Here is an 11,975-nt window from a genome sequence, read left to right as displayed (position 1 = left end):
GCAATCAGATGTCTTTTCAATAACAAGTGCTGCTAAAGACATTAAAAAGGAAAGCTTCTCGCCATGAAAGGGACATGTAGTCATGCAATCTCAAACAGCTCTTGCTCTATTGTGCTGTGATGGGAATATTGTTAAGACTTGATTTAATGAATAGCGCCATTCCAGAATTAAAGGGTTTTTTACTTGTACGCAGCCATTACATAAGCTTTAGCTGTGCCACGGGGGATGCATATTGACCAAGCAGAAAGAAAAATTTGTCTCAGGAGAAGCTCTTCAGTGCATACAGGCTTTAGATAAGTATCTGAAAACAAGTATTTGCTAAGCTTGAAGAATTCTTTTGCTGATCTAAATGTTTTCTTAATAGGCCAGAGTGAAACAGCTGTGGCTCCACTGTGGAAAAATGGAGTCACAATGTGGATGTCAGGAGGCAGAGGGATCAGGATTGCTCCCTGAGAAGGTCCAGGCCAGGGCAGCGGGGGACCCCAGTGCCCTCACCCACAGGCACAGTCCCGCAGGCTCTAAACGCAGTACGCAGAGCTGGGGCTCGCAGCAGGATCCAGCGACAGCCCAGTGATTGTCAGGGAAGGCAAAGCACGGTCTATCCTGGAAAACCAGTCAACAAGCCAGGCTCAGCAGGGGACCACCTTGGCACAGGCACAGCTGTGACGTAGCTTAGGGCAGGACTGGGGGCCTGACCTGAGCTGAAATGGGATTTCTGGACCCCAGGGGTAAGGGGGTTCTTATTGAAGCCAGTTTGGGCAATGACATGACAGTGCCTACAAGGCCCTGACAGCTCGGGTGCCAAGCAGCCTCTGCACACCTTTCCTGTGCTCCAAACTGTGATCCCTGTGTAGGGATGGCACAAGAGGGTGTTTGTGGGGGAGAAGGCTGGTGTTTCCAACCTGTGGCTCCTCGTACCTACTTGTGAGGTACCTGCAGCCCTTGGATGGCATAGGTCAGTATGGGGCTGCTGTATTGCTTACCAAAAATCCCACTTGCAGGTCAAGGCAAGATGAACTCTGATTTGGTATGTAACTGGTGCATTATAGGTGATGAATCACAGGATCAGGTCTGGATTCACCTACCTAAAGATGTCTGCGTGTAGGCATAGGTAAATTTTATGACAGGATGTTAGACATAAGGAAAGCAGTACATCACACAGTAACGCTGGAAAGCAGTCTGACTCCCCTGTAGATTAGCCTGTGAGCTTTGATCTCTTTTGTTTACAATCAGACTTCATATAAACAGATGTTTAGACTGTCTGTTTTCTGCTTACACCTGTGTATCACATATGTATAAAGAACTCTGCGTTATATTGCACCTGTAACAAAATGGATCCGAGTCTTACTACATCAGATGCATAATCAGGGTCAAAGTATATTACCAGGCACTAGGACTCTATTGCCTATGCTGTTGAATTGTCAGAATAGAGTCTGACCCAGTTTTGGCCTGGGCACTCTCCCAAGCAGTTCCCAGGGCCAGTTTGGGAGTTAGGACAGGCATTGCCAACAGGCAGTTAGATGGGACCACCCTGTTTGGTAGGGTGAGAGAGTTCAATAGCATCGCAGTGGGTTGTTCCAGGACAGCTGGCCTTGGGGCAAGAGACCAGTGCCAGGCATATTTATTTTACTAGAATAGATGTTGCTTCTGTGTTCTCAGAGGTCCTAAAAGGGTGGCTGAACACTTGCAGAGACCTGGAGACTATGGAGATTAAAGTCATCAGGAGAGAGGCCATCCAGTCGAGTGCATGTTTGCCAGGGCCCAGAGGGGCTTTCTGTATGAATTTATTAGAGCCCATGGCCCCAGCTGTCCTGTCCATGAGGTCTGCCTATTTTGGGTGCTCTCTGTAGTCCAAGCTGAGTGTATTCTGATGCAGGGTAGTGCCTCTATCACTGTCAGAGCCATGTCTGGCCTTGGGCAAGTAACAGTCCCCACATGTGCATGCTGGGACAGTAGGGATCTGCACACCCTGCTTGCACTCTGCTTGCAAGCTGCTGTCTGAAACTAACAGACGTGATGCATTTCCACACCACATTTCTGATTCGGACTTTCAGAAGTGGGTGCTTGGAGCTGCAGGCTCACTGTGTATTTGGACACTTGCAGCATTAGCCTGACTTTAAGAACATCCTGTAGGAAAATCTTCTGGTCTCTCCTTGTGAGAAAACAAGCTTTAACTTATTTCCACCAGACTTTAAAGAAAAACAAAACACAACAGGTAAAATCAGAAACTTAATGCTACACTTCCATTTCAAATCAAAGTAACAGAACCAGATCTGTCAAATTTCAGAAGAAAGAGAAGAGGCCATACACACCTTATGTACTTCTTGGCTTGCTGTTGAGCGACCCTACCCTGTGGAAGTTCATACTAGGTCTATTCAAGGACAGGCTAAATGCCAAGTGGGTAGAGACAGGTGACTTGGGCAGAATTGTACTGCTTTAGACTATATCTGAATATGTTCTTCTTTGGCCAGAGAACACTTTGAACCCCCAAACTGCATTGTGCATGCAGGACAGGGGGCTTTGGTGCAAGAATGTGCCAAACAATTGTTCGCATCACCAAAGTGGCCTTTGTGTGCACTGTATGGGCATCTCTCCACATAATATACAGTAGCGTGCAGTGATGATGTCTTAAATTATAAGTAGTTCTAAAGAAAAGAATATGTGTGATTGTCTGCTTAGGGGGACTTTTTCAGTGATTAACCCAGTATCTTTCTTTATCATCCTCTACTGCTACTTGGGAGAATTTCAAAAGGGCTAATTCCTCCGATAGCCAGCACTTGCTGATTAAAAGCTTAACACATTTAACTTAAAGCTTAACACAAGCAGGATAACAAATTTTTTCCTGCTACGCAATCAATAAAGAATACTTCTGCCGATTGGGATATTGTTTCTAGCTTCCACAGATCTGATAGCAGCAACCCTTACCCAAAGGGGTCAAGAGACATCCTCACCCATTTTACCCACATAGTAGTAACGATCATGAAACAACTCTCCATATTTTCATAAAATATATGGGGAGAAATCAGGTTAAAGGGAACTACAGTTATTGCAAACATAAAGTTGTGCAAATATAGGTAACAGTAAATAGTGGCTATGTAGTCAAGCATCCCAGTCTGCCTGTCCTTGCTAAGGTCTGAAACTACACACACGTTGCTCATATATGTCCTTCCATTCATTCTTGCATTCATTCATTCATGCAAACCCAAGATCCCTCTCACTCTCAAAAACACCTCCTGCTGACAGCATTGCTGCTTATTCATATCAGGCCTTTACTGCTGTCATGCCTCATTTTGGCGATGTAATGAGGCATTAATGCTTATCTTTGATGTGTGAGCTGTGTCAAAATACCCTGTTCTTCTGAGCTCTGAATCCATCAGAATCCACCACAAAAATGTGAACAAAATCACCATTGTTTGAAAAATTGACACAGCCCCACTGATAGAGCATTTCAGTGGGCAGGCAGGAAGCAAGTGTGTGTAGTGCTTAGTGCATCTCAGCCCTTTTAATTGCTTAACCAGTTCCTTCTCCTGTCTCCTTTTGCTTTCTCAGACTCACACCCAACCTCCATCCTCTCTTTTGTTGTCCAAGTCCTCCTATTACCCCACTTACCAGCACTGCAGCACTGCTCTGATTATGTGCCAGACAGCCCCTGCTCTTCATCACAACTCAGAGATGCCAACCAAAGACCTAGATATAGTTTAGACATGGTTTGGGGAAGATGGAGGCCTTTTTGCCAGTAATTCTTTCCTAAGTTTAATGCATCTTTCTTCAGGAAGGCTTTGGTTTAGTGCTGATATCCAAAAATACCCACCACCAAATTAATAGGGGAATGGTAGCCACACAGTTTTTCTAAAGCTATTGCTTCATGGACCAAATCACACAACAGATGACAGCCTAGGCAGTATATTGCAGCATGTCTTTGGTGGATACAAATAACTTGTGGTGGATTTCCTGCAGTATCAGCATGTTACCACAGTTAACACATATAACAGATTTCTAAAATGGCAAGTGACACTGAGGTCTTCAGTTTTGACACTACTGAAACCCTTCAAAGAAATACAATTGACATTGTCTGAAAATTCTTAACACTTGTATGGGGGCTGATTGAGTCCCTGAATTCACAAGTTGCATCTAAAAACTTTGACTGAAAAATCTGTGCATATGTTTCAGTTCTCCCTAAAACAAACAAATGAACGAACAAAAAAGAGACTCATCAGTAGATCCTGGGATAGCAGAAATACTCTTATGTACTGTTTTTATTTTCTGCTTTTTGTATCAGAGTGAATTGGATGACAATCAAATACAGATGGCTGGAGATGATGTGGGTTTGCCAGAAGACCTTCAGAAGATGGTGGCAGAAGATCAGGTGGAGGAAGAGGACAAGGACTCTATCCTGGGACAGCTGCAGAACATCCAGAATATGGACATGGATGCGATCAAAGAAAAGGCACAAGCCACCTTCACCGAAATTAAACAGGCTGCTGAGCAGAAATGTTCTGTGATGTAGAAGAGACACCACTATCCAAGGGTTGTGAATTCAGTCTTGTCTCACAGGGGCTGCAGACAGGCAGAGGAATGCGCTTAGCTCTATAGCATTAAATGTAAATATAGAAAAGTAAGAGAGAGAGAGACTTTAAAACCCGAGGGGGGGGGGTGTCAAAATTCATGTGCTGTGACTGCTTAGTGCAAAGTTAGAACCGACGCTCATTTTTTAACATAACATTTTTCCCCATGGAAAAAAATGGCTTTAAAAAAGCTAATATTGGGGAAAAAATGTGCCTTTTCCCATTTTTTCAAAGTGATCAAAATGCTATTAAATTGTATTTTTTAGCAAAATTGTGTTTCTGATGCATAACATGTAGGTAGGTAACCACTCATTTAATACTGCTTTCAGAAATAAATACATATATTTCTAATAAAAACTTGTCTGTTTCAAACATTTTGAAACAAACCCAGTATGCAAATGTTGACATTTTCTGCAAAACCTTAAAAAAAAAAAAGGTTTTGACCATCTCTGTACTAAATATAGTAAAAGGCAAAAAGTGAAGCATATAACTCTACAGCTTGGGACAAAAATGTCATCATATATAGAACTGAGTGAGGACTTGTAGGAAACCAAGGCTTGGTAGCTATCAGCGAACCATGGTCAGTGAGCAACGCAGACTGCTCCAGGCTGCTTTAATTTCACAGCCTCTAGGTCTTCAAATGCAGTTCAAACGTCAAGTGACAGCAGTGGCCCTCTGCTTGGCTGCTATGTGTGCCAAATGCTGGGGCTTGGGGTACCAGCAAATAACTTGTATAGGGTAAAATGAGTTCACCACATTTATTCTAGGAGTTAGCTCCATACAAGGCTAAACCTTGTATCTGGCTCACCTGAAAGATTATGCCAGGGTAGGGCACCTAAACCCTGAGAAAAACCATGGCTTTCACTAGTGCTAAATCTGATTGAGTCTGTGGGACACACAGGATCCAGTTCAATGGTTTTAGATTCAGGACCAAGCAAGATTTTCTTTGCTGCTGTTCAGAGTTTTTTTCTGGGGAAAACCTAAGCAGGTGCTGACCTGATTGCCTCCCACTCCCCAACAAGCGGAGCTGATGCTGGCTAACAGCTGGAGGAGTGTGGCCCCATACAGAGCAGCTGGCTGGTTGAGGGATGGCTACTCGCTGCAGCCTGCAGTGCTGCCAGGGCCGCTAGCCCAGGAGCCCCAAGCAGCCTGGGCAGGCAATGATGGGGCCAGCACAGGTCACCTCCACCAGCCCTGTGGAGCAGGGTCCTATGGTTAAGGCAGATGGGAGCATCAGTCTGTCTCTCACTTGCATAGCCATAGTAGTTATCATGCATGATAATCCACACAAAAGCTGTACAGCCCTTGCACATGGATGATGTATACAATACTACTCCCGAGGGGCTCAGATATCCTGTAAAATGAAGGACTTTGCCAAGTCCTCCAAGAGCTAGCCTGTGAATGAAATTTGCAAATGAATACATGTAGCACCTTCCTACAGGTTTTTAAGTCTCTCTTTCTGTCTCCACCCAATCAAGTAAAAATATTCATTTTTAAATGAATAAATGCACTAAGTATGGTTTGTCTCTTTTCTTTCTTTCCCTCCCTCCCTCCCTGCCTTCCTGCCTGCCTTCCTTCCCACCTCCCTCCCTCCTGCCTTCCTTCCTTTTCTCTGTCTTTTCACTCTTTTGTCTCTTTCTCTCCTCTCCTCTCCTCTCCTCTCCTCTCCTCTCCCTCTTTCTTCCTCAATCCTGGCCTCAGGTATTGGTCTGTGAAGTGCAAAAGATACAAATACAATGCACTCCAGAAGTGAAAGCCACTCTGTACTGAGCCCCCTTTGCCTGGGTTGTGTTATTTCCTCCAGCCCCACAGACTGGTGGTGGCTCTGCCAAGCCCCAGTGAGTTACAGTGCTTTGCTGAGAGAAGCTGGGTGATCCAATGGACCAGGTTTCTGGAAGGTCCCATCACTGACAGGGTGGATCAGCTGGGGGTTGCAGAAAACAGCTGGGTGTCCCCAAACAGCTGCCTTTGTATCTGGCAACATAAACCATGTCCTGTAAACACCTTTATTGCCACCATTGGTCATTCCCTGGGCACAGTCACCATGAGAGGACTTAGCCATCCTATCTGGCAGCCCCAGCTAACACCTCTTGCTGCTGCAGGCCCAGACGGAGCAAGGCTGGCTATTGCTGAGGGTCTGCATGGCTGCACCGGGCCTGGTTGCCGACAGCTTCAGAAGCAACTCCCAGGTGAAGTGCAATACTGTTGTGGAGACACCACAGCATGCGTTTGGTAAAACAATGGTTTCACCAGGTAGCCCACCATGCCTGAGCAGCGCAGAGCATCTTCCCACACTTGCCTGGGATGGTTTCTCTCCCTGCAGAGGGGGACAGTAGTCACCCACAGCTACACAGTTGCAGTACCAAGGGGCAGACACACAAAATCTTAGGGAGGATTTGAGCCTGTGCCATGCCTGCAGTGTTTTACCAGTCACTTGGGAAAGGAGGACAAATTCTCCTTTTTGGCAAAGCCACCTCTGCAGTGAGGCAGAGAGGAGGGCGAGGGAGGGAGGTTCACCTTTCTCCCGCTCCAGCAGGCTGCTGGGTGCTGAGACTGCCAGGAAGGGTCACCCCATCACCTTCCACTGCAGTACTGGCACAGACACCATGACATGGGAAAAGGACAGAGAAAATTAGCTACTTTTAAAAAGCCCATTATCACCAATGGGTATAATGGTGCCCTCCTCCATGGCTGCAAAAGGACAGAGAGAGTAGTGTGTAGCTTTATGTGTTCATCATATATGGATCATGTTTTATTAATCTGCGCAAATACATTTATTTGTATGTCTTTAATCTACTTTCTAGTAGAATCCTTTATAGCATTTCAAGCTGATCACCATTTTTTCCCCTAATGTACTGGTGAGCACACAGGCAAACACTTTCTAAAAACACTTCTCCAACACATACGTTGAAATGTTCTTGTTTGTTACAACATTTCTGGGTGGCAGGAGTGCAGAGCCAAAGCATATCATTATTGGAATCTTCCAGTGTCTTGAGCATATGACTTCGTTTCTACCTTCATTTCGTGTGTGGGACTGTCTGCTGCTGAGCCAATGGGGGAAGAACTGTACATCTCCAGCTCCCCTCTAGCCAGAAGTCCCTTGAAGGGAATCGCCTCCAGACTTCTGGGGAATCTGTAGCATCGTGAAAAATACTGGCCCAGGTCTGTAAAACATGCAGATCACTTTTATCACTTTGGTGCATTGAGGAGGAGAGCTCTGGGCAAAACCCTGTTCTGGGCTGTCAGCAAGAGACTGAGGTACATAATTTCTAGTTTCCCTGAAAGAGACAGGGGTACATAGTTTCTAGTTTCCCTGAATGCAGCCAGTTTGCGAACGGGAAAATGAAGTTGAGATTCCTTCCTACAAATAAAGCAAGATACAAAACCGAACTGGTGCCTGTATTTTGCATGCCAGGGAGTGAATTTCTTTCATGTGACTGTGTGGGGCCAGTTCTGCTGCCTTCCCCCATCCAGCAGCTTGTTGGCTGGGTGCCTTATCCTGCAGCTGCCCTGGCCCTGAGGTGCATCCTCAGCACTGGAATGAGAAGGGTATTTGAGGAAGGGTGACTAGGACAGAGGTGGGGAGATGTGTCAGTATTGGTTGACAAAAGTGAACCTCTTGCTTCCCCCACTTGCTGTTTACTTGGAGGGGAGGACAGGAGATACATCATGACTTTCTGGATGTCTAGCTTATTTAAAGAATCAGATGAAAACTGAAAATATCATAAACTTGTAGGGCAAACCCACTGCAGATCACTCCAGCCCCTTTAATCCTGCTGCCCAAATGAGGAGCTGGGTGAGGCACTGGTACAGTCTGTGAGGAGAGACCAGGTCATTCCTAGAGGAGGCTGTCCATTTCAACAACTGCCTGCCTTTTTCCCATGATGTTGCTAATAGAAGAACGTGCCTCTCCCCCTCTGGAAGGGAGAAGTGGAGTCAAGGTTGCCTTCTGCATGGGCCTGGAGGGGGTCTATTTCTGCTTTGCTGTTCAACAGAAAAATTCTCCAGACAAGAAAGCAAGAAAGCCCAAAAGGTTAGATGGCAAGAAAGGTTAGAAGGGACTTTCAGAAGCTACAGAAAACATCTGATCTTTTTGTCTTGCTCTAGTTTTTAACATAAGCAGATTTTTTTTTTTTAATATAGCTCCTCCCTGCGCCAGGCTGCCGTGATGCCCACTGCCAGCAAGGGCCTGGTAGACCCAGGTGTCCAAGACAGCTCTGTGCCATGTTGAGCCGCTGTATCAGCCCTGGCAAAGGTCAATCAACCCTCGATGGCTGCTTTAACTCTTTTTGCCAGAAAGACTTCTTTCTCCTACAAGTCTGGTGGCCAAAGAACTTTTTATTCATTTTCTCAATGGCACTTCACCCACACCCTCTGCCCACGGGCCCTGGGCCTCCAGTTAAGCTCAGGACTGGGCCTTCAGTCCCTGCCTGAACTGTGCTGTAGCTGTGCCTGTCTTCAGCTCAGCCACAGCCACGTCTATGCCTGGCCACGGCACAGACCCTGACCTGCAAACTGACTTGCCCGCTGGACCTCAGACCTGCCTGGTGATCGCTGGGCCCAATCCTGACCTATGGATGGACTTCCCAGCTTGGCCTTGGACCTGCCTCCCCATCACAGTCCTGCTTGATGATCCGGACCCTCCGGTGCACCCAGCCACCGTCCCCAGTCCGCCCCTGCACCTCCCTGGGGCAGTGTGGGGCTCAGCCCTGCCCTGCCAGCTGCATATCGCACACAGTCCCGTCCTTTCGGGAGCCGGTGGAGTTACCAGCTTAGGGACAGGGAGAGGTCACAGGTGTTGGTCCTGTCCTCTGTGGGACAGCTCTGTGTATGTCTTGGATGCAAGAGATCAGCTTGGAAAAGCTCTTTCAGCAATCACTATTCAAATATAAGCTGCATAGACTTGTTTGAAAACCTGTTATCAAATATTTTCCTCACTGTAGTCCCAAGAAAATATGCCTTTTCTTCTTGCTCACTTCTTTCTTACTTAAGAAACACAGAAGTTGTCGAGTTTACCTTCCTCGTTTTTTCCAGAGGATGCCCTGGTCCATTCAGAGAGGGATGTCAGTGGCTCTTGTATTGTAACAGGTCATTTCTTTAGAGGAGAAGACCTATCTTCAGCATGTTCATCAAGCATCAGAGCTAGCAAATGCTAACTCAATCTCAAACACTTTGCCTCCAAGACTTCTGATCTGATTTCTGTCTCTTGGGATCCTTCTCTCACATGTCACCGCAGAATTTAATTATCTATGCAGAAAGACAAGTGGACTCTTTTAGGAGGTCTTTACATAATGTAGTTAAAATAGTTGCTGGCTCAGCTCAACTGGCCTTTGGTTTTTGAGGATCAATCCATTTCCCTCTGTATTTGTATAAATTTGGTAGGTGTCTCCATACTGTTCTGTTACTTTACAGGCTGAATTGTCTTATCTATAAAACACCAAAGTAAACAAGCCTAAGGCTTTTGACCTTTGAATTAAAATGTGCCTGGGACATCCTGAAAATCTTACTGAAAGCATCTGGTGGTTTAAAGGAGCTAATTAAATTCATCAGCACATATAGGATCAGCATTTTCACAGTTTAAAGGGTCAGAGAAGAAAGTACAGTCAGAATCACCAAACAAGCGATTAATGAGATTCCAAAAAAATGTCAGGGCTGGCAGAGGCGAGTGGGTCTGGGAGGTGGCTGCGGGCTGGTGTGGGATGGGGGACCTCCCCATCCACAGTGTGGGATGCTCCCCAGCCCTGGTGCTAGCCACAGCCACACTGATCTGCTGCTGGGAGGGGAGTGGGTTGCCTTAGGCACCATTTTTGGAGCCAGAGACTTAAAAACTCTCAGTCTGGAGTAGCGGAGCTGGGCTACAGCACAGGAGGTGCTGGTTTCTGCCCTGAGCTCCCATGCACAGACAGAGTTTCCCGGGGATGCCGGGGCCAGGGCTTGCACCTGCCCTGGGGCTGGCATCGGGCTGTGCACAGGAGTGGTGGGGCACAGTGGGTCCTGGCCCCATGGGGGGCCAGCACCATTGCCCCAAGTCCCCCTGAGACCCCCCCACGCAGGGCGGCGTGATGGCCAGGGCACAGCTCCAAATCTGTCCTGCCCTCAGCAGGAGTCTGATCCTCACTGCGCTGGAGGTGGCTGCCCTACTCCCTGCCAGCACCTGCATGGCTCATCCCTCCAGCACTGGCTGTCCCTGTCCTCAGACACCAACTGCAGGCCTGCGGAGGCACGCAGGTAGGAGGTGGCGGGGCCACATAGGGTACATGTCACTGGGCATGCAGCTCTCTAGACGCTTAGCCCTGGGGACAGAGCATGGGAGAGCCTGGAGTGGAGCAGGCAGGCAGACAGGGAGCACACTGACTCTGTTCCAACTCTTAAGAAAAAGGAAAGAAGGTCTTTCTCCAATGTCTTGCACTGAACAGCCTTTCTCCTAAGGCTGCTGGAACCTTATGAGGCAGCCACTGCGTGTGTGTGCATATGCATGTGTGCGTGTGTATGGGAATGCACATGTGTGCACAAATGCACGTGTATGTATATGCATGCACCTATGCACATGTGTGCATGTATGTGTACATGTCTGTATGTGTGTGTGTGTCTGTGCCTGTGTCTGTGTGCGTGTGCTGCACGGAAGAGGAGCAGATTAAAGCGTTAGGTCACATGGGAGCTACTGCTGGACAGACCCTACCTGGGATTTGGGTTCTTATAGTTAATAGGATCGCTGGAGCTCAAGGCCGTCATCCCATCAAGATAAATGTCTCTAGTGCCCACTTTTAAGCAATCCGAATTCAATTAGGCTAATTGGAAAACAAGTAAAGAAGGATTGCATTAATATAGCCTTACAGCATGAACCTCCACTCCCTCCCTCCAGAGGGATGGCTGAGCGTGGCGAGCCCAACTGTCCAAGCCCTCACACCAGACCCATGCTGCTCACCACCCAGAAAGGGCTGCCCTGCTGCCAGAGCAGCCACGGCTGGTTCCATGCCCACAGCCAGGACAGGCATCAGGGGCAGCACGCTCCATGGAGGCTCAGGCACTGTGCTGCACGGGGGCCTGCTCAGCACTGTCTGTGGGATTCCTGCATGCCACAGAGCACTTTGTAAGTGGTGGAGAAAACACAACCAACTCTCCTAGGGGCAGATAAAGAAAAATCTCACCAGAAAAAAAGCAGGAGGTGACTGTCAAGGCATGAGTGATGCAGTGATGGGAGGAGGCAGCAGCTTCCTCATATGCCGTGCTTTCAAGAAGGTTCTTAAACTGCACACTTAGGAACTTCTGGGGAGAAAAAAAGCAAAGCCAGTTTTTCCAGTTTTTAACACTCTGTTGAATGATACAGAGTATGCAAACTGCAGCAGGGTACAGGTACCTGCTGGGTGAGTATTTCTCCCTTTTTCTTGCCCCACCCCCCCCCCCCCCCCC

At 47.3% G+C, this 11,975-nt stretch overlaps 1 protein-coding gene across 1 annotated transcript in view; it reads left to right on the top strand.

Moving 5' to 3' along the window:
- Positions 1 to 4,525, top strand: part of CPLX4 (complexin 4) — an 18,635-nt gene extending 14,110 nt beyond the window's left edge. Inside the window, exon 3 of the mRNA XM_009330323.1 lies at positions 4,280 to 4,525. Within this exon, the coding sequence (XP_009328598.1) occupies positions 4,280 to 4,507 (228 nt within the window). The 3' untranslated portion in view covers positions 4,508 to 4,525. The remainder of the gene's footprint in view (positions 1 to 4,279) is intronic.
- Positions 4,526 to 11,975: the final 7,450 nt, after the last annotated feature.

Source organism: Pygoscelis adeliae, unplaced genomic scaffold (genome assembly GCF_000699105.1).
Source record: "Pygoscelis adeliae isolate BGI_AS28 unplaced genomic scaffold, ASM69910v1 Scaffold568, whole genome shotgun sequence".
Taxonomy (NCBI): Eukaryota; Metazoa; Chordata; class Aves; order Sphenisciformes; family Spheniscidae; genus Pygoscelis; species Pygoscelis adeliae.
Note: the sequence above shows the minus strand (reverse complement) of the source record. Positions and strands in the feature narration are given on the sequence as shown.